General features: G+C 47.8%; 2 protein-coding genes across 2 annotated transcripts; both read left to right on the forward strand.

Moving 5' to 3' along the window:
• Positions 1 to 4,503: 4,503 nt before the first annotated feature.
• On the forward strand, positions 4,504 to 6,089 carry LOC101757804 (anthocyanidin 3-O-glucosyltransferase). The gene has a single exon (XM_022829338.1). It carries the CDS (start codon positions 4,544 to 4,546, stop codon positions 5,951 to 5,953), a length of 1,410 nt encoding a protein of 469 aa, XP_022685073.1. The 5' UTR covers positions 4,504 to 4,543; the 3' UTR covers positions 5,954 to 6,089.
• A 10,297-nt stretch (positions 6,090 to 16,386) lies between these two features.
• On the forward strand, positions 16,387 to 18,198 carry LOC101757401 (patatin-like protein 1). The gene is made up of 3 exons (XM_004979656.2): positions 16,387 to 16,659; positions 16,803 to 16,984; positions 17,074 to 18,198. Exons 1-3 carry the CDS (start codon positions 16,507 to 16,509, stop codon positions 17,963 to 17,965), a joined length of 1,227 nt encoding a protein of 408 aa, XP_004979713.1. The 5' UTR covers positions 16,387 to 16,506; the 3' UTR covers positions 17,966 to 18,198.
• The last annotated feature ends 3,001 nt before the right edge of the window (positions 18,199 to 21,199 follow it).

Genomic DNA, 21,199 nt, shown 5'->3' on the forward strand with positions numbered 1-21,199 from the left:
CCTAATTGTTCTTAGCTTTGGTTGAATCATCATAGTTCTTCGTTGTTTAGGCCAGTGTGTATACATATGTAAAGGGATTTATCTGATGTTACGATACTTATCACCACGTACGAACTTGCAACCAATACTCTTCCAATTATATTTTTTTAACAAAAATAATAACTGGGTCATCAATAAAGGAGACCATCTAATGGCATCCGCAGATTCGTCGAGGAGAGAGAGCGCGCCACGGAAGTAATTAAAAACGTTGAATCGATTTATACACCTAATGTTTTTTTTGATGAAATAGGAGGGGAAAGACCCCTGGTTATATATTATATATAAAAAAAAGAACAAACAAAAGGTGCTAAACGGTTCAAGAAACAAAGAAAGAGAGAAAAAAGATCATAAAGATTACAATGTATGTTCTAGCCATTCTATCATCGGTTGCTTCCAATCCTCTTTTACGCGTAGCATAACCTGCGTAAACACAACTTTGAATCGCGACATGGCACTATGAACCGATGGAGTGATGCCCTGAAAAATCCAGTCATTCCTTTCCATCCAAATACACCAGCTCATGAGAATAATGACCTCCATGAAGAATTTGACTTGTAGTTGAATTCTGAAGCTATTTAGGATACTATAGGGCTCTTGTGTCAAATCTGTAAACAGACTAATATTAATCCAACATTCTTGCGCAAAGGGACATTCCAAGATAAGGTGAAATAAAGTTTCTTCTATGTCATGCATGCATAAGACACAAGAGTAAGAAGGCAACTCCATATGCTTCCTTCGAAGAACATTCCGTGTACTCAATCTGTCTTTAAGAAGTAACCAGAAAAAGAACTTGTGTTTGCTTTGGCATTTTGATTTCCAAAGCCACCGAAAAACTGGATGAACATACTGATGTCCCTTTAGTGTCCGATATGCTTTGGATGAGGAGAAGTGCTGATTGCCCCAAATATATGTCCATCTGTCTTGCTCATCATTTGTGGAGATAAGATCCAAATCAGCAGCCAATTGTAGCAATTGATTCATGGCCAGTGGAGTGAGGGGCAGGGTGAAGAGATGTTGTAAATTTGTTAGCACATATGCCTGCCTGACAGATATGTCATCCTTTCTAGTAAATGAGTATAGTTGTGGATATTCTTGTGCAGGAATCTTATTGTTCCACAGGTCATGCCAAAGTAAACATGTTAGCCCATTGCCCACTGTTACTGTCGCTTAACCTTTGAATTTATCAATGAGTTTGACAATGTCACGCCACCAAAAAGAACCTTTTCTTATTCGTCCTGGTAGCCTACCAGTAGCATAGTGGTTCTCCCAAATCATACACCAGTATACACCTAATGTTATGGCGCAACCAAGGAGAACATGGAGGCTCTGATCAGGATCGGCCATGAGCTGCTCAAGAAGCCTGTGTCAAGAGTGAACATCGACACGGGGATGTACGAGCCTGTTAACGGTGAAGGAACGAATGAAGAGGCGCTAGCACGCTTCGCCAAGATACTCTCCGACGAACGCAGGCTACGGCAGAGCAAACTCAGCTCCAACTAGCTCTTGTTCATAGCTACCTTGGTGCTTGCCAACAAGTTCAGCACATGGAGCTGGAGTTGCAAAGTGGATGAGAATGGGATGGGCGGTAGGTGAAGTGCTGATCATAAGTTATTTTTAGTAATTAATCAAGAAACGTGCATTAAAGCAATAAACATGTAAGCATAGGGTGATGTAAGTGCTAACATCTGTATTACACAAAACAGATTAGTTCTCTATGTGCTAACAAACGTTAGGTATAAAACTTGATTCTGGTATACATATAGATAGCACTTGGTTTTGTTTTAAAATCAGGTGTGATAACTACATCACCGTTGGATGCGGCCTTGTAATAATAACACCATGGCACAACTCCTCGTGGGGTAGAAGCTGTTTTTTGTTCTGTTGGCTATTCCAAAATGATATTGTTTTCAACGAACCTACTAATGTTACTAGAATGCAGGCGATTTTTATGGGTACTTATTAGCTACGCTTTTATTAGAGATTGTTGCAAAGAGAGTATCAACCAGAGGATTTGCTGAAAGTTTGCCGAGCTTTGGAAGTCTTGGCAATGCAAATTTTTATCGAGATTGGCCGGCTGCATAATAAAATAGAATTTTCCCTAGTTTTGTGTCATCATACAACAAAATTACAACTCTATAATAATTTTGAATATTGTATACATAATCTTGTACTCCCTCTGTTCCAAATTGTAGGTCGTTTTGGATGTTCTAGGTGCATAAATATTATTATGCATATAGATATAGTGTATGTCTAAATTTATAATAATATCTAATAATCGAGAAAAGTTAAAATAACTTATAATTTGGAATGAGTAAAAGATTGTAACCTAATTCATTTATTAGAAAATGAACATTCGCTTAATCATTGCCCACATGTGTTATTGTGGCCCAAAATTTATTTGCTGGAAGAAAAAAAATCAAATAATGAACAGGGAGCTCAATAACTAATCTCACTGGTTGAGCACGATTAGCGTAGTTTACTATTACTCCGATGCGGACAGCTCAACCACTCCGCATCGCATCTTGTCCGATGCGTCTTCAATTTTTTAGGAAAGGAAGGCTTGTTTGGTTTAGCCACTTTTAGTTCTTAAATGCCACATAGATGGATTAAAATATGAGCTAAAGGGTTTAGGTGCTGTTTGGATCACCAGTCCATGACAAATTTTAGTCTCTAAATTTTAATCCGAACTCTAGCCCTGTTAGGTTGTTTGGATCCGTGGGCTAAACTTTAATCTTTCATCACACAATGACTGATTTGCCCTCATTTATTGATTCCATGCACTATGCAAACTTTAGTCCATACTACCCTCCTTTCTTGTTTCTCTTTTTCTCTTGTCTTCTTTTTATTTTATACTATATATGATTTCATATTTTGAAACGAAAAAAGATTAATAAAAATAATTAGTGGCTTGATATGTAGATTAACCAATTATTTCCTATTTTCTTTTTTTTTAAGCAAATTTTTCATCCCTTTCCAACCTTATCTCCTCCACCTATCCGATCTCCTTCTTTCTTTCCTCCCATCGCAGGCTCCTCCCCGACCACACCGCTCCGCTAGCAGCCTCCACGCTGCGCCCCTGCGTTTGCCACCGGCCACCTCAGCCCCTGCGCTCTGGTGCCTTTGCTCCAGCGCCCACCGGCCAGCCTCTCCTCCGCGGGCTGCGACTCGCCACCTCGCCCTCTGCACTCGCTGCTGGCCGCCTCTCCCAGGGGCCGCGCGACTGGGAGGAGACGGAGGAGCTTGGGCGGGGCGAGAGGGGCGGAGAGCGGGGTCGGCCGGCGCGGACGCTGCCGCCGGGGGCAGCAAAGGATGGCAGAGGAGGCGGAGTCCGACGGCCCCGGCGCACCGTGGATCAGGATGTGCGAGTTCCGGTGCGCGCGCAGCGGCTTGGGCTCGGATCCAGCAACAGCAGCGAGGCGGAGGCGGAGGAGCAGGTGGCGGCGCCGCGGGGCTGCCAATGCGAGGCGGAGGCGGTGGCGACGTCGAGCAAAGGAGGCGGGACCGGGCGGAGCGTGCAGGGAGAGATAGAGAGTGCGGGGAGGAGAGAGAGGGAAGGGGGGACCGGGGGTATGGTGCGTCCAGCACCCACCCCAAGGAGTTTTAGCCCAGTTTAGGGCCTCTTGGGGAGCAAAATTTTTTAGCTCAGATTTTAGCTATTTGCTCTCTTTAGCCTACCTGTTTGGATCCCAAGAGCTAAAAAATGAGCTAAAAGTGCAGAACTAAAATTTAGCCCTTAGATTCAAATAGGCCCTTAGTCCTCCAGTCCAATAGGGATGGACTAAAGTGGACTAAAATGCATTGGAGACACCCCTGTCCCTCATTTATTGCCTCCCTCCCACCTGGCCCCCTCCGTCGGCCTCCCTCCTGCTGCCCTCTCACCCAGCCCCTCCCCCCCCCCCCCCCCCCGCCACCGACCTAGCTGCTGCAGGAGGCGGCTCAACTGGCGGCAGAGGCGGCGGGCCGGGGGTGATGCAGGGGTGGAAGAAGTAGTAGAGGAGCGGGGGCGAACGAGGGAGGCAACGCGGCACCAGCGGCGGCAAGCTAGTGCGGCGCGGAGGAGGTCGGCCGGGGAGAGGAGCTGGATGACTGTGCGGAGGATGTCCTCTGTGAGGACAGTGGCCGTCGCCACCTGTGGCTCTACCTGCTGAAGTTCCACCGGTGGTGGCGGAGGGGGAGAACGAGGCGGAGGGGGAACGAGGTGGCGATGGAAGGTGGAGGAGGTCGAGGCTAGGAGGAAGGAGGAGGAAGAGGATAATATCATCTTTGTTTATATGCTTTAATGAATTTTAGTAACGACTAAAGTTTAATCCATAAATAACGGAGATCATATCCTCCGCTCCCGACAATGGTGTTCGTTGACCTTGAACATTTGGTTTTCGTTGGTGGGTGTGATCTATAGTTATTATTTATTACCGGCAGGAGGGACCCTAAATATGCATGCCTCCTCGATCCATCCCATAAAAATACCCAGCTACAGCCAGTACCCACCCACCAAACCCAGACCATGTCGGGCAGCGGAAATGGCAGTGGCCGCGCCGGCGTTGCCACTCACGTCGTCATGTTCCCCTGGCTCGCCTTCGGCCACATCAGCCCGTTCGCCCAACTGACGCGCAAGCTCATCTCCGGCGACGAGACGCTCCGTGTAACGTTCCTGACGGCCGCCGGGAACGTGCCCCGCGTCGAGGCGATGCTGGCGGAGGCCGCTGGCGCGGTGGCCGTCCTGCCGCTGGACCTGCCAAGCGTGCCGGGTCTGCCCCCGGTCGCTGCGAGCACGGCTGAGCTCTCGGCCGACGGCGCCGAGCTTCTTAAGGTCGCCCTCGACGGCACCCGGCCGCAGGTCGCCACGCTCCTCGCGGAGCTCCGCCCGGACGCCGTGCTGTTCGACTTCGCCGTGCCGTGGGTTTGCGACGTCGCGGCGCCCCTCGGCGTCAGGGCGCTCTACTTCAATGTCTATTCCGCCGCGACCCTCGCGCTCACCGTCCCTGCGCGGTGTCCCGGTGGGCAGCGCCCGTCGGCGCACGAGCTCACTGCGGCGCCCGCCGGCTTCCCGTCGGACTCGCCGCTTGTCACGCTGCCGGCGTACCAGGCAGCCAACATGACGTACGTGTTCGAGAGCTTCTACGGCATGCCGAGCGCGTACGACCGTTTCATCGAATGCTTCAAGGGCTGCTTCGGCATCGTCATGAAGACCTGTGCCGAGATGGAGGGCCCCTACATCGACTACATCTTGGCCCAGATCGGCAAGCCCGTGCTCCTGGCCGGACCCGTCGTGCCGGAGCCACCGGAAGGCGAGCTCGAGGAGCGGTGGGCCAGCTGGCTCTCCTCGTTCCCGGAGAACTCCGTCGTCTTCGCCTCGTTCGGCAGCGAGACGTTCCTACCGGCAGCGGCGGCGACAGAGCTTCTCCTCGGCCTCGAGGCCACCAACCGGCCGTTCCTCGCGGTGCTCAACTTCCCCAAGGGAGCCGACACGGAAGCGGAGCTCCGGGCACGGATCCCGCCGGGGTTCGAGGAGAGGGTGAAGGGGAGAGGCGCGGTGCACACGGGGTGGGTGCAGCAGCAGCACATCCTGCAGCACCAGAGCGTCGGGTGCTACTTGAACCACGCCGGGTTCAGCTCCGCCGTGGAGGGGCTCGTAGCCGGTTGCCGGCTGGTGCTGCTGCCGATGAAGGGCGACCAGTACGTCAACGCGGCGCTGCTCGCGCGAGAGTTGCGGGTTGGGGTGGAGGTGGCGCGCCGCGACGAGGACGGCTGGTTCGGAGGCCAGGACGTGAGCGATGCGGTTGCCTTGGCGATGGCGGAGGGAGGGGATGGGGACGGGAGGAAGTGGAGGGAGTTCTTGACGGACGACGCCGTTCAGAAGAGGTTCGCCGGGGACTTCGTCCGGCAGCTCAAGGAGCTCGTCAGGGCAGCCTGACTCTAGCTCGTATGTGCAAAAATAGTTTGCATCCTCTGTTGCACGGAGTACGGTTACCTGAATGTATGCTGTGTAATTCGCTTCTTATGTTTCCTTTTCCTACTTTGTGCTTTCTATTGATAAACTTGTGTCACTATCGTACTGTCTTCCTCAGTCCTTAACAGTCGACCATCTCAATACAGGTTCTATCACATCGCAGGTGGGTCCTCTGTTATATATCTTTCCTCTTCTTTTACAGCACGCGGCTACAAGCACTAGAAGTCTGCAACCAAAAACTCGTTATAATGCAAGCCTGTTCTGATGACCCAAATTTACTCTCACCTGGTTGTTCTTAGCTTAGTTGAATCATCATAGTTGTTCGTTGTTTAGGCCAGTGTGTGTATATATATGTAAAGGGATTTATCTGATGTTACGACACTTATCACCACGAACTTGCAGCCAATACTCTTCCAATTATATTTTTTTAACGAAAATAATAACTGGATCATCAATAAAGGAGACCATCTAATGGCATCCGCAGTAGTAATCTGATTCGTCGAGGAGAGAGAGAGCGCCACGAAAGTAATTAAAAACGTTCAATCGATTAATACACCTAATGTTATGTGAACCCCATGAAAATACAAACTTGCAGCCAATACTCTTCCAATTATATTTTTTTAACGAAAATAATAACTGGATCATCAATAAAGGAGACCATCTAATGGCATCCGCAGTAGTAATCTGATTCGTCGAGGAGAGAGAGCGCGCCACGGGAGTAATTAAAAACATTGAATCGATTCATACACCTAATATTATGTGAACCCCACGAAAATATAAAAAGTAGCCACCGCTCTTCCCTATCATCCATCCGCCGCCTCTTCCTCCATTCTAATTTCCTGGGGATGGTCATATGAATTGATCGTGAATGGCCACTAACCATGCAGCATCAATCTTTTCAAATACGGGGAAAAATAAAATAATTCCCTCATGCGGAAATTATCCGCAATATCTTATATTAAAGAGCTGACCTTTTCAAGTACTTTTTCTGCACTTCAACTTTGAGTTGATCAGGCTCTCCTTTTCTTTTATAGATATATAATAGTTCTGAACTAATTGTTGAAAGTTTACACTTTAGTTAAGACTTCGAAATTGAGGTTGAAACTTGAGCACTCTTGGGAGCATAGATCTTGCCAGTTCCTCGCAAGCATCTTGTCTACTGTCAAGGTCTGGATTTGCACCAACAACCAAGCAAAGAACTTGTGTTTGGTCTCAATGTGTGCCTTCCAAATAGTGTCTGCATCAACTGTGGTGTATGTAATTGCAAACTGTACTTCATAAGCAGATTTGGCAGTATATTGTCCAGTAGGTGTCCATCTCCATGTGATCCTATCCTCTTGGTCATTGAATTGGATCTCCTGCACCAAATCCTATAGAGTTACGAATTCTGCCAGTTCTTCCATCGTTTGCATTCTCCACAGGCCTCTTGTCCAATTTAGTTCAGTTGTGTCTTCTCTTAGAGTTCTATTTTTCCTCCATGCAAGCTTGTAAAGTCTTGTACTATATCTCGAGGTGCTTTTCAATTTGCCCAAGCACACTACCAGAATGTTGCTCTATTCCCATTGCCCATTGTCACTATTGTGCTTGCTCTGAAGAGTTGTTTGTCTGTTTCATCACATGGAGTTTCTGAGCTGACCCATGGTCTTTCAGGCTCCGTCCATTGGTACCATAGCCACCTTGACCTTAGTGCTCTACCAAAAGCAAGTTCTAGAATTCCAAGCCCCCCCAAGCTGTTTAGGAAGCACTGTCTTCTGCCATCTAACCAACCAGTGCCAACCATTTGCCTGATCAGACCCTTTTCAGAGGAAAATTCTTCTTATTCTGTCTATCTTCTTAATAGCCCATTTGTTCTATTTGAACACAGTGACAAAGTATATTGGGATTGAAGACATTACTGTCCTGACAAGTGTCAGCCTTCCTGCTTTGTCCAGCAACTTTCCCTTCCAATTCTGTAATTTTCCTACCACCTTGTCAATGAGTGGTTGCACTTGCACTCTAGTCAATTTCCTCAAAGTGAGTGGCAACCCTAAGTATTTGCATGGTAAGGTACTAATCTGGCAGGGAAACTCTCCATGACTGTTTGAAGTTCAATATGCTCACATCTGATTGGGTAAGCAGCAGTTTTGTTGATGTTTATGTGGAGGCCTGATGCAATACCAAAAATTTGAAAGATCATGTTGACCACTTCAATCTCCTTCCTGACTGGATTAAGAAAAATGGTAGCATCATCTGCATACAGGCTTGCTCTGAAGGTTGATACCCTTCCTTGAATTGGTGACAGGAGATGTTGTTCTTCAGCAAAAACTAATAGCTTTTGCAAAGGCTCCAGTGCCAATATGAATAGCATAGGTGATAGTGGATCTTCCTGTCTCAATCCAATCCTGTGTTTAAATTTGTGTGTTTGTGCACCATTTACAAAGACTAAAGATGTTGCTATGTGGAGCAAAATTGAAACCCATTGTCTCCACCTAGATCCAAATCCTATCCTCTCCATCATTACCATCAAGTAATCCCATCTGACACTGTCAAAAGCTTTAGCAATATCTAGTTTCAGGAATATAGTTGGCCTTCCTGCTCTTTGCATTTCTCTTATGAAATTTTGTGTGAAAAGGAAATTGTCATGTATACTTCTCTTTTTAACGAATGCACTTTGATTCCTGGAGACTAGCTTATTTAGGACCAAGGATAGTCTTGTGGCGAGTATCTTGGAAATTATCTTAGCTATACTACTTGTGAGGTTAATTGGCCTAAAATCTGTCACCCTTGCTGCATCACTTGTTTTTGGAATGAGGTAGATCTGTGCTGAATTTAGGACATTGAAGTGATGGCCATGTAAAGTAAAGAAGTACTAAAGAGCTAACATACGATCCTCTTTTATCACTTCCCAATATTTTTTGAAGAAGATGCCAATGAACCCATCTGGCCCAGGAGCCTCTTCAGATTTTAGATCCATCACCACCACTTTTACCTCCTCTTCTGTGAAATCCTCTTCTAGAATCTGCAAATTGTGTCTCTGTATATTTAGGATCTCCCAATTTTGTGTTTCATGTCATGGTTCCTCCCTGCCAAGGTTGTCCTGAAAATGTCTGAAGATGGATTGTTCTTTATCAGCCAGTAGGTGAACACTGCCTGTATGTGTTTGTAGTGACTGTATAAATTTTTTTCTTTTCTTCCCTGTGACCCTTAGGTAGAAGAACTTGGAAGTGGCATCACCAGCTTCAATGTAATTAATCCTAGCTTGTTATCTGATCCTGATTTTCTCAAAGGCAGTCATAGCCAAATATCTATTTTTCAAATCTCTTGAGTAGCAACTCATCTTCACTCGGACTTCTATATTCCTCTACCACATCAAGGATCTAGATCAACTGCCTAGCTACTGTCAGTAGCAATTTGTTAATCCCAATCATTGATTTTGCCCAATTCCTTAATCTCTTTGATGTTCTTTGCATCTTTGTGTGAAGTCTTAGGTAAGGGCTATGCAAAGTGACAGGCTTTCCCCATATGTCAGCCACCTCCTGTGTGAAACCTCTGATTTGTGTCCAGAATGTATCAAGCCTGAAGCCTTTGTATGTTTAAATGGCACTATCAGCAGTAATTAGCAATGGACAGTGATCAGAGACCAAGGAGGATTGAGCTTGGAGTAACACATTTGGCAACATGCATTCCCAATTAACATTGCAAAAAACTTGATCTATTCTTGTATGTGTGACATTGTTTGTCCAAGTATATCTTCTTCCTCTTAGATTCAATTCTCTCAGCTCAAGAGCCTGTACCACAGCTCTAAATGCTCCCATTATCCTTTTGTTTATATTGATGTTGTTTTTGTCTTCTTCTTGCAGTATCATGTTGAAATCTCCCAGGAATAACCACTTGTCAGATATCATCCCTGCTATTTGCTTGATCTCTTCTAGGAATTGTAGTTTGCCACTGTCCCCTTGGGTCCATACACCACTGTCACTCACCAAGTTACTAGAATGGTTGTTGCCTCAAGACATGTAGTGATAGAATTGTTTTTGATGAAATATTCTTTGATATTGTAGTAATCCTCATTTACTGCTAGTAGGATGCCCCCTCTAGTGCCTTGTGTAGGTAAATAAGCATAGCTTCTTGAGAATTTTTGGCCAAGATATTCAGATTCAAGAATGTCACTGAATTCCTCCATCTTGGTTTCTTGGATGCTTATTATGGTGCTACATGTATCTTGTACAAGATCTTTTAGTACTCTCCTTCGTGTTGTGCCATTCAGGCCTCTCACATTCCAGTTAAGGAGGACACATTTTTGTTCATTCATTGGAAACAACTTTGCTCAAGAACACTGTATTCTATGATGGCCTCCCTTTTCTGAGTGTTGTCTGCACCCTCTGTAGCTCCATCTTGCTTTGCAGCTGATATTGTCATCTGAAAGCATAAGACCCATCCATCTCCTCCACCGAAACACACCTAGACCGACACACACCCACACACACCAACACACACATTTGGATTGCTTGATTAGCAGGTTTCTTCCTCTAGTGCCAAAGCACTAAGGGTATCATCTTCTTCAGTTTGTGTGAGGCTGAAAGTTTCTCTGAAATTAGCCACCAATTGCTTCTTCAATGGGTCCACAAACTGCTCCCTGAACATCTTGTGATCAGTTTGATCTACCACTTTGCCTTCTTTCGGTGTTCCACACTTCTTCATTAGCAATGCCATAGCATGTTCTTCTATAGTTAGAGTTGTCTTAGGCTCGTCTGCAATTCTGTTACTGCGCCTGATGGACTCAAATTCCTTCTTGTTGTTGTTGCCTTCGGCATTTTCTTTTCCTCTTTTCTATTTAATGCTCTTCTTTTGTTGCTTAGCTTCCTTTTTTTGGTGTCTTAGGTGTGGCTAGGATCACCTCAGGGAGCTTCCTAGCAATCAACGTAGGTTAAACTGAAATTGAGGCATTTGCATTGACTGTAGCTCATCCAGCACACTGGTTTTCAATTTCAGGGTTTTGCTTCTGTGTTGTTAAGGTGGATCTGCATAGATCATTCTGATCTTATTTGTCCCCTTGTCACCTTCATAGCCCCTGGGCCCCATTTTGTCTATTGCATTGATAGTCTGCTCAAGATTATTAACATGATCCTGTTCCTGATCCACTGCATCTTCTAACTCTATTATTGCCGAATTTACTATCTTTGTTGCTGCTTGCTAGTGGCTAGTCTGTTGAGGGTGTCCCTTATCCTTGCTACTGTCTCCTTGATCTTGCTCTGTAGCAACGTGCTGCCCTTCTTGCTCTCTTGTTTTCCCCTTTTCAAAACCATTGCATCCATCCTTTTGCGTGAGCATCAGTGCAGCCTCGTCTGCCATTGGGTCAGCTTTGTTGTTGTTGCTGCTTCTTTCATCAGAATGGAACAGAAGCAGCTACTCTTGGCTGGAGCCTGTTTGACCTTCCTCGTTGGGTTGGTAGTATCCTGAACTTCTGCTCCTGTGTGAGCACTGTTCACGGTCACGGGTACTGCCCCATCTCTTCCATGAAAGTGATGGCCATAGCCACCGCGCCTGCCTCCTTGGCTAGAACTGCCCCCAATGAAGCCTCTCTATTCTACCAAATTCAAATCATGCATGCTCAGCGGTGGCTGCTGCATCGGTGGTCGACCACGGCCACCCCCACCTGCCGGCGGTGATCTGTCCCGCCTACCTCCGAGCCTTTCTTGAACTAGGATTCTTCGGTGAGGAACTTGATCATTCGAGAAGCCGTAATACCAAACAAAATGATGTTTGATAGGCCATTCATCCTCATACAAATCCTCGGGCAATCCACTGACACCACTATGATAACTTCTTTCTAACGGACTAGAAGGCAAAGGTGAATAATCAAACACACGATCCAGGTGGATAATAACCTCATAGTTAAGCATCTCAGCCGGCCCAGTTCTGATAGCGGGAAGTTCAAACTCTCCCATTTGCCAATAGTATTCTTCAGGGTAGGTTAGTGGTTCTGCTATCTTCAAAGTGACAGTCTTTGCTAAGCCGTCAGGGTTAAAGGTCCACACCCAAACACATAGGCAGTCCCTCTCTTGCTCAGTGTCATCATCAGTATCAAAATCTTCAATGAACGTGGTGGAGTTGAACAATCTAGCTACTGTGTCTACTTGTTGGGCATGCTCAGGAATCCCTTCAATGCACACTTTGGCTCAGTAACGGAGTTTTGATGCCGAAGCACTAACCTGTCTTGTCCAAGGCAGGAGCCAAAGAGTAGTTTGCCCAGCGCACAAGCCACCAAGCCACAATGTCGTCGTGTGCTGCTCCGGCGTGGAGAAGTGAAGCAAGAACGTGGACGTCGTAAGGTGTTTCACCCCCAAATCTTGCTCCCTGGTGCCACTCCCTCCAAGTTGTTGAAGGACATCCCGGTGCACAACCTGAGCAGAGAGCTTGGCCCTTCCGTTCATCTGAATGCTGATGAGAGCCGTCAACGAAAGCTGCCTCTCTTCCTCCCTTGCAGCTACAGTCCTCTGCACATAGACCGAAACATGGTCTGGGCGCCTGCTCGCCTCCCTGGGCACGAGCTCAGGTTCCATGGCTGCCTTCCCCACCGCCGGGTAGGTTCGGGATGTGGGCGGAAGGCATGTTCGCTCTGGTTGCTTGCAATGCAGAGGGGATGTGGAGGTGGATGGTGTGGTGGCGATGGCGGCAAAGGTGCGGCGGCCAGAAGATGTAGCTTTTGGTGTCACTAGCTAGTGAGCGGTGTAGAGGGGGAAAGCTGGATCTATTGAGCGGCGGGTGGAAGGGGGGCGAGCTGCAGGACAGGAAGGCGGGCAAGCTCGAGCGGCGGAGTGATAGTGGCGCACCTTGTGGCCAAAACGCAGGTAGAGTATGCACCGTGACGGGTCACGGCATTCGCCGATGCGGTGGTTAGATGCAAGGCAGTTGAAGCATCTATTACCTGTCGTGGCTTTGAGCAGCGAGAGCCATTGGTCAGTGGTGTGCAGCGCCAGAGCTTCAACGCGTTCCAGGCAGTGCGCGTCTTGAAGGCAACTATGCCCCGCCCCCATCCTTTGCAGACTGAGACGACACGTCTTCTCGCCGGTGTCTTTCTTCTCTCTTCATGCAGCTCTTGCTTTGCTTGTGCTGATGTGTGGCGAGGGAATCTCGGCTTGAATGTCCTAGGTTTGAGTAGGACGTCCTTGTAGGAGAGCTTGTGAGTGCTTGATCTTATCAGCAGCGAGGGAATCTGGCGAAATGGTGCCGCTGTGTCCTTGCTCGTCCCTTCTTTGGATTCCTTCTCCTCTCTGTCTTTCGCCGTTGCTCCTTCCTCTGTCTTGTTCAGCTTTGCATTGAAACGCTAAGAGCATGGGCTCTTGTCCTCCGTCTCCAAGCAGTAAAGGAGGTCCAAAGCTTCTGCCGCTGAGCCGGCGACCCAGGGAATGTGGCAGGTTGCGATGTCGATTTTGTGAGGTGGCTAGGTGTGGTTGGAGTGCTGTGGTGGTTGTGCTGTGTCGCCGGCGAGGTGCCGAGCGGCGGTGGTGCATCGGTGGGAGCGAGGTGGGCGGGGCGAGCGGGGTGCTCCATCGGAGTTATCGATCGTGTTTGCATACGTAGGTTTGGCGGCACCGGCAGAAACCGTCGCTGAAGGTCTTCAGAAGCACAAAAGACATGTGTCTCTACAGTAGGATACTCCAAAGCTATATGAATCTTGATTTCGAAAGTGAGTTAGAAATCTGTACAAACTTTTACAAAAGTCGGAACGGTATCTTACGTGGTTCATGACTGCCACCTTTGATCAGTTTACATGTCATTTTGGTCCACGTAAGAACCAAGATCACATGGCACTTGGATATACTTAAATAGCCAGCCGTGTCCACATTGAACAACCTGTGCACATCTTGAGCATGACACGTGCATCGTCTTCAACCTACCACAAATACATTTTCACAATTGAAGTCGACATCTTACCAACTTAAATCATGGATGAACTGTGAATGTCAAAACCTTCACGGAACATGAAAATTAAAGCTCAACGGGAGATATATGTTCAAATAGACAAGTTTTCGTGATCAAAATAAAGGATCATCGTGTACATCCAGACCTAAATTATGTTAAAAAAAACGTCTGCATGACCCATGCACATGTAAATAAACCTGTTACTCATTGCTTTGTGACCTAGCTTTGATCAAAAAATCATTCCCTTCTGATGTGATCCATTATTTCTATTATTTGCGTGATACGAACCCATCCTCTTAGTCAATTTTGGATGGCCATCATCGAGATTGTGCCACTGCCCATGCTCCTCGAACAACCTGCCAGTGTGGGATGTGTTGAGGGTGTGTCACACATGCAGGATATTATTATAGACTACAGTAGAGGATTTTGTGGCAACATAGCTTTATCATTGGAAGGATGAGTTTTTGGACGTCTAAACATTTCAATCCCGTTGCCACGAGTAGCGGATTCGAATCAAGAACTCTTCCATTCTGAAACTTTTGGCGAAAAATTAAATGTATACCTGTAGTACTAGGGAATATCTTGGCCTGAGCTTAATTGAAAGACATTGAGTTTGTACCCACCATTTCTTTTTAGCACAAGTTCAGTGTACGAAGTGAAATGAGATCAGTGTACGTACTCTTAAAAATGGAGGGTGCCAGATCTTGTCATCTATAGTGTCTGATATGATCCTAGAATTTACAGCTGCAGAGGTCCACTTACGGCTGTTGGCTTGAATCGCCCAAACTAAAGCTCAAAGAAATTGATGTACTAGTGTGTTGTTTTCTAGCATCACAGACCTCATCTGATTTTTCCTTCTTAGTCAGGATCGTACGTCATTGCCCATTCCTCATCTTGCTGATCCAAGAACTCAGTTTATTTCAACGCTTGCTTCAACAGCTAGCCTCCAGGTATGGAAGCATTCACATCATGTTACCACATTCATCGCCGCTGAAAACAATGCCTTCTTGAAAGCTTGGCTAGGGATTTAAGAAATCGCCGGTATTCACATCCTTTAATCAACCACAGCCTCCACTGGGCATGGAGCAAACAGATCGATAATATATACTAATAATCTTCTCCAATCTCAACGGCATTATTATCAGCATGTGATATGTACTTTATTGACCCATTCCTGCCAGCCGATCTTCATATCAGAGCTCACAGACTCCTAGTACAACTAGCTAACTGTGTGACAAAATGCAATGCATGTGAACTGGGCCACGTGTCAGCCTGCCATCTTGAGCAATTGATTGATTCCCCTAGTGACAATATCATTATGGCCATGCATAAAGCTAATCAAGTTCATTATTTAAGTGCATAATTCATATTTTTTATTTGATCATGTAAACACTGGAGATGTCTATTGGGATTTGGAACCCCGAACAGATAATAGAGAGAGGGAGAAGGGAGGAAACAAATCAATTAAAAGTGAGACAAATGAATATGTGGCAAAAAGTCCTCTCCTCCAAGCCCTATGGCTCTATTTATAGGGAGGAGGAGGTAACTATTTATATTAATTCCATTGGTGGGGTCGAATATGACAGATAGGTCCCTGGACTTGACAAAGAGATTTCTGAACGTTACAACTGAGTCTCTAACCCTTACAAATAAGCCCTTGGATCCTATTTCGAGTCTCTTTTACACATAGGGGGGTTCCTAGCCTTAGTCCACTTAAGGTGCACCCCAACAATGTCGATTGATCATGTACAACAGGAAAAATATAGGCATCGAAGCGCAACTGATTTAGTCAAGCTGAGTTGTTCTCTAACTTATCGCAAATTTTAACCTGGACCGTTGCTGCACTGCGGCCTTGCCTACTTCAAATTCACCAAGCAGTACATGCAGTTATTGTTAAACATATGTATAGAAAACAAGTTATGCATTTCAATGATTGTAAGCTTGAACTTATGCAAAACACATGACAATACAAAGAAGACACTGAAATTGAAAGATCGATGTAAATCCACTACAAGTCATTATACTAGTTTACATTGGCCGATATGCTGTTACTTGGCCCATAGAAGCCCATGTAAAATACTGAAATCCACTAGAAGTACATTGTTTGTAAAAAATAGTGCATTGACCATGAACTTCCTCAGACATGTTCCTTGTGATGATAGTACGCCAGCTTGTAACACCTGTAGGGCTCATTAGTAGTCGGACCAAGTTGCCTATATAAAAGTTACTCTCGAAATAAAAGTTTAACGCCTTTTTGTAAAGTGTAAATTTGTAAATGTTATGTTATGTGTGTCCACTTAACTACAGTCGGATATCGTGTTAACTTTTTAATCAGGAATCAACTGCGTTCCAGGACCGCGGCCAACCAGAAGCCCAAGGCATGAAACAGGAAGCATACAGAATATGTGCAGGAAAGAGACGCTGCAAGGAGTGGTCAGCTCTGGTTTATAAATAGGTCGCCGTCGCCTTCAGATCGGGAAGAGCACATGATCCAAGAGGAGCATCTATTAAAGTGATCTCTCTTCTACTTGATCTCCGTTCTTGTCCCTACAGCGAAGGGTGTGGTTCAGCTCAGCCCACCCAAAGCGGGGTTGCTTGTGCTACAACTCACCATGGCCAGCGGCACGACCGCCACCGCCGACACGACGGTGCCACAGCCCCCGCCGTCGCAGGGGAGGCTCATCACGGTGCTGAGCATCGACGGCGGCGGCATCCGGGGGCTCATCCCGGCCACCATCATCGCCTGCCTCGAGGCCAAGCTCCAGGTACTATACCTGCAAGCAGCAATTCAAACACAGTTCACAAACCACAGCTTTTTTTTCCTTCAGAATTGCACCTGTCGCACTATACGTACGCTTTGTTTGTAAGCTTGAGCTGATGAACATCTGGTCATGCGATCTCGATGCAGGAGCTGGACGGCCCGGACGCTCGGATCGCCGACTACTTCGACGTGATCGCCGGGACGAGCACCGGTGCCCTGCTCACGTCGATGCTGGCGGCGCCGGACGAGAACAAGCGGCCGCTCTACGCCGCCAAGGACCTCACCACCTTCTACCTCGAGAACGGCCCCAAGATCTTCCCACAGAGGAAGTAAGCAGTCAGAGAAGTTCGTTCTCACTCCAGGCAAATCTCACATGACGATTGGTGTTCCAACAATGTTGCTCTTGTTGCCTCTGCAGGCTAGGCTGGCTGACGTCGGCGATGAACCTCGTGGGCACGATGAGGGGCCCCAAGTACGACGGCGTGTTCCTGCACGACAAGATCAAGAGCCTCACCCACGACGTGAGGGTCGCGGACACGGTGACCAACGTCGTCGTGCCGGCGTTCGACGTCAAGTTCCTCCAGCCGGTCATCTTCACCACGTACGAGGCCAAGGCCGACCCGCTCAAGAACGCGCACCTCTCCGACATCTGCATCAGCACGTCGGCGGCGCCGACCTACTTCCCGGCCCACTTCTTCACGACCGACGACGGCAAGGGCGGGTCCCGGGAGTACCACCTCGTCGACGGCGGCGTGGCGGCCAACAACCCGACGATGATCGCCATGTCGATGCTCACCAAGGAGGTGCTCCGCCGCAACCCGGACTTCAACCCCGGCAAGCCCACCGAGTACCGGAACTACCTCATCATCTCCGTCGGCACCGGCTCCGCCAAGCTCGCCGAGAAGTACACGGCGCCGCAGTGCGCCAAGTGGGGCCTCATCCAGTGGCTCTACGAGGGCGGCTTCACCCCCATCATCGACATCTTCTCCCACGCCAGCGCCGACATGGTTGACATCCACGCGGCCGTCCTCTTCGAGTCCCTCCATTGCCAGAAGAATTACCTCCGCATCCAGGACGATTCTCTGACGGGTGACGCGTCGTCGGTGGACATCGCGACGAAGGAGAACATGGAGGCTCTGATCGGGATCGGCAAGGAGCTTCTCAGGAAGCCGGTGGCGAGGGTGAATATCGACACGGGGATGTACGAGGCCGTCGCCGGCGAGGGCACCAACGAGGACGCGCTCGCACGCTTCGCCAGGATGCTCTCCGAGGAGCGGAAGCTACGCAATAAGAATCTCAACTCCTACTAGCTTTAATCTACTGCTTCTCTGCTGTTATATTACTCTGCTCTTGGAAATAGTAAGTTGTTGAAGGACAGAGAAGAGGAAGAACAAGTGCCATGTGCCTATAAAGTTAAAATACTACTGCTTCTGGTCTGCATCCACATCTGGTGTGTATGATCACCGATAACGTCGTAAAAACAAATGAAAAAGAGATTGATATGAAAGTAATTTTGGAGATGAACGGTGAAATTTTCATGTGACTAGCTCTATGTTACCTTTTTATACTAGTATCTAGTTTTTTTTGAGAGAGAGAGAGAGAGAAATACTCCAGCCAACAATTAGTAAGGGAATGGGCATTTGGCCCGGGTTAACTGACCAATGGGCCTCCAAACATCACCAATGGGCCCTGCAGGCTGGGCTGTGGATTCATTTCTCACGCCCACCGATCCGGTCTTTGGGTAAGTTCTTTATCCTTTTGTCCTAAAAAAATGGAACGGCTGGCCAATGATGAGAAACTGGCCAATGTTTTCCATCCTCTTTGAATGAAATCTAGCAGGGACCAACAGTCTAGACCGTACCTGAAGCGTTGCAGGAGTGTTCACAGAAATAAAGAGAGGCACTGCACTGGTCAAAGTTCAGAAAAACATGAGTGCATGTGCATGACCACTCGTGCACACATATAGGCCCACTCTTTCTTCTTGAAAGCGTTAGCAGATGCCGCAGCTGCTGCACAAGCACTGCTCAAGATGGACGCCGTCTCACTCATCTATGCACCTTCAATTTAGTCCAAAAAGAAACAAGAGCTTATATCCCAACTCACTGATCTGATGCACCTTCAATTGATTTACTCCCTCCATCTCAAAAAAAAAAACTAGTCGTTCTAGTTTTATCATAAGTCAAACATTTTTAAAAGTTTGATCAAGTTATTAAAAAAAGTGCCAATATTTATGACACTAGATAAATTGAACATGAAGTGTGCTTTCATAATATACCTATTTGGTATCATAAATTATTAAAAATTGATACTTTTCTCTAAAGATTTAGTCAAACTTAAGAAAAATTGACTTAGAACAAACTAGAAAAACTTGTTATTTTTGGAACAGGAGGAGTAGACAACTGAATAATTTTGTTCCGACTTCTGAGGGCCTAGAGAAAACTTGCAATCCTCGACATACATGTGCATTCATGCCGTCGGCCTGTTCGCTTCAGCTTATTCAGCCGGCTTATCAGCCACCAAACAGTATTTTCCTCTCACAACAAATCAGCCGTTTCAGCTTTTCAGCCGGCTTATAAGCTGAAACGAACAGGCCCCTGTTTCCTGTTTACCTTTAGCGTACAATTCTTGCTAGTGAAGAGTGAAGACATGCTTTGCACTTCTAGATTAACCATGTAGCACGAGAGGGAAGAGAGATAAGCAAAAAGAGATGTTACGCTCGTGTATCAGCACTACTGCAGAATGTTTTATCACAGCCGTCTCTAAAGTGTCCATCACAGTCGGTTTTTATTCGTCAGATAAAGGTCAATTGTGATGGGTACACCATCACCACCGGACTTAAAATTGGTTGTGATGCCAATTAAAAAAAAAGCAGCATGCCACAACCCACCGACCACGCCTCCCGCGACTCACCAGCCGCCACGCCTGCCACCGTTGCGGCCCCGCTGGATCCCGCTGGCGCCCTCCTATCACAATACACAGAGACATGCACCTTGGACTACACCTGTGTGATGATGCCCACCGCCACTGCCCGCCAGATCCGGGCTGTGCCCACCCGCTACTGCCCGCTGTATCCGGGCTATGCCCATCCGCTGCTACCCGCCACAACCTCTGCGCTCCCCCACCGTGCGTGGGGTCGCCTCACCTCATCCCACCGCCTCTCCTCACTGGCGTCACAATGAGGGGCGTGCGAAGGGGAGAGGGGAGGGGAAGGGCACCTAAAATGGGAGGAAGGGAAGGGACCGTGGGAGAGAGAGGTGGAAGGAAGGGAGGCGCGCAGCTGCGCGGGGAGAGAGAGAGGTGGAGGGGAGGGAGGCGTGGGGAGAGGGAGAGGGGGTGTGCGAACAAGGCAGAGGGGAGGGTGGCAGACAGGAGATTTTATTCATCTGGATGTATAATATTTTCAGGTCCGGAAGTACCACCAGTTTGTAATACAAACCGGCTGTGATACGACACTATCACCACCCGTTCTACCTTTTATCGTTATTTTGTATTACAATCGGGTTGTGATAGGCTATCACTGCTGGCCCATGCAAAACCGGCTATGATGATCCAGTTGTGATAGCACATCCTGTAGCAGTGCAGCCCCACATGGATGGCAATGAGTTTTGTATAATTGGAGTTTGGACGTCCGTATCTCTGCCACATCAAATCTCATTGTCGTCAGGTTCTCAATAACCAAGGCCATTTTTTTAGTCTGGGAAATATACTGTTAGTGTAAAAGATTCCTGACACTACTAAAAAATTGATCTCTCATCTTTAGCCTTAGTACCGGTTATTTTTGGATCCGGTACTAATGTTAGTATTAGTATCGGTTCCAAATTTGGGAGCCCCCGAAGGCCCTCCAGTACCGGATGGTGGCTCCATCTCTAGTACCGGTTGGAGCCTTCACCCTCTAGTACCGGTTGGAGCCTCTATTTGGTACTAAATCCTTTAGTACCGGGTGAAGGCTCCAACCGGTACTAGAGGGTCACCCTCCGTTACTAGAGCCCTTCCTCCGTCCAGCGCCAAAAAAATTTCTCTTTTTTCCTCCGTCCTGCACCTTATTTGCTCACGCGCCCCTCCGCCCGTGCCTTATCTATGCTCCTGCGCATGCGCCATGTGCCCAAGTCCCCAAGCGCCTCTTCCTCTTCTTCTTCCCAAGTCCCCAAGCACCTCCTCCTCCTCCTCTTCTTCTCCTTCACTGCCAAGCACCGCCCAAGTCTTCTCCTCCTCCTTCCTCCTCTTTCTCCTTGATGGCCGGCTGCAGGCGGAGCGGTAAGAGAAGGGGGGGCAGAGTGGGCGGAGGATGCCCGGCGGCGAGGCAGCAGGGGGAGGGGGGCTTGGCAGAGGAGGGGTGGGGGAAGCGGTGAGTGAGGTGGTCGGGCGGGAGGGGGATTGCGGGAGGCGCCAGCAAGGGGAAGGCGGGAAGTTTGGGGAGTCCGGGCCCGGATGTTGGGGTTGAGGTAAGAGGACCCGCCGACCAGGTTGGGGGCTTCTTGGCGGGGGAGGGGCCGGCAGAAGGTGGGAAGGCAGAGTCCTAGCCGGGGGGATTTTTGGTTTTTTTT

The sequence above is a fragment of the Setaria italica genome, chromosome VIII (genome assembly GCF_000263155.2).
Source record: "Setaria italica strain Yugu1 chromosome VIII, Setaria_italica_v2.0, whole genome shotgun sequence".
NCBI lineage: Eukaryota > Viridiplantae > Streptophyta > Magnoliopsida > Poales > Poaceae > Setaria > Setaria italica.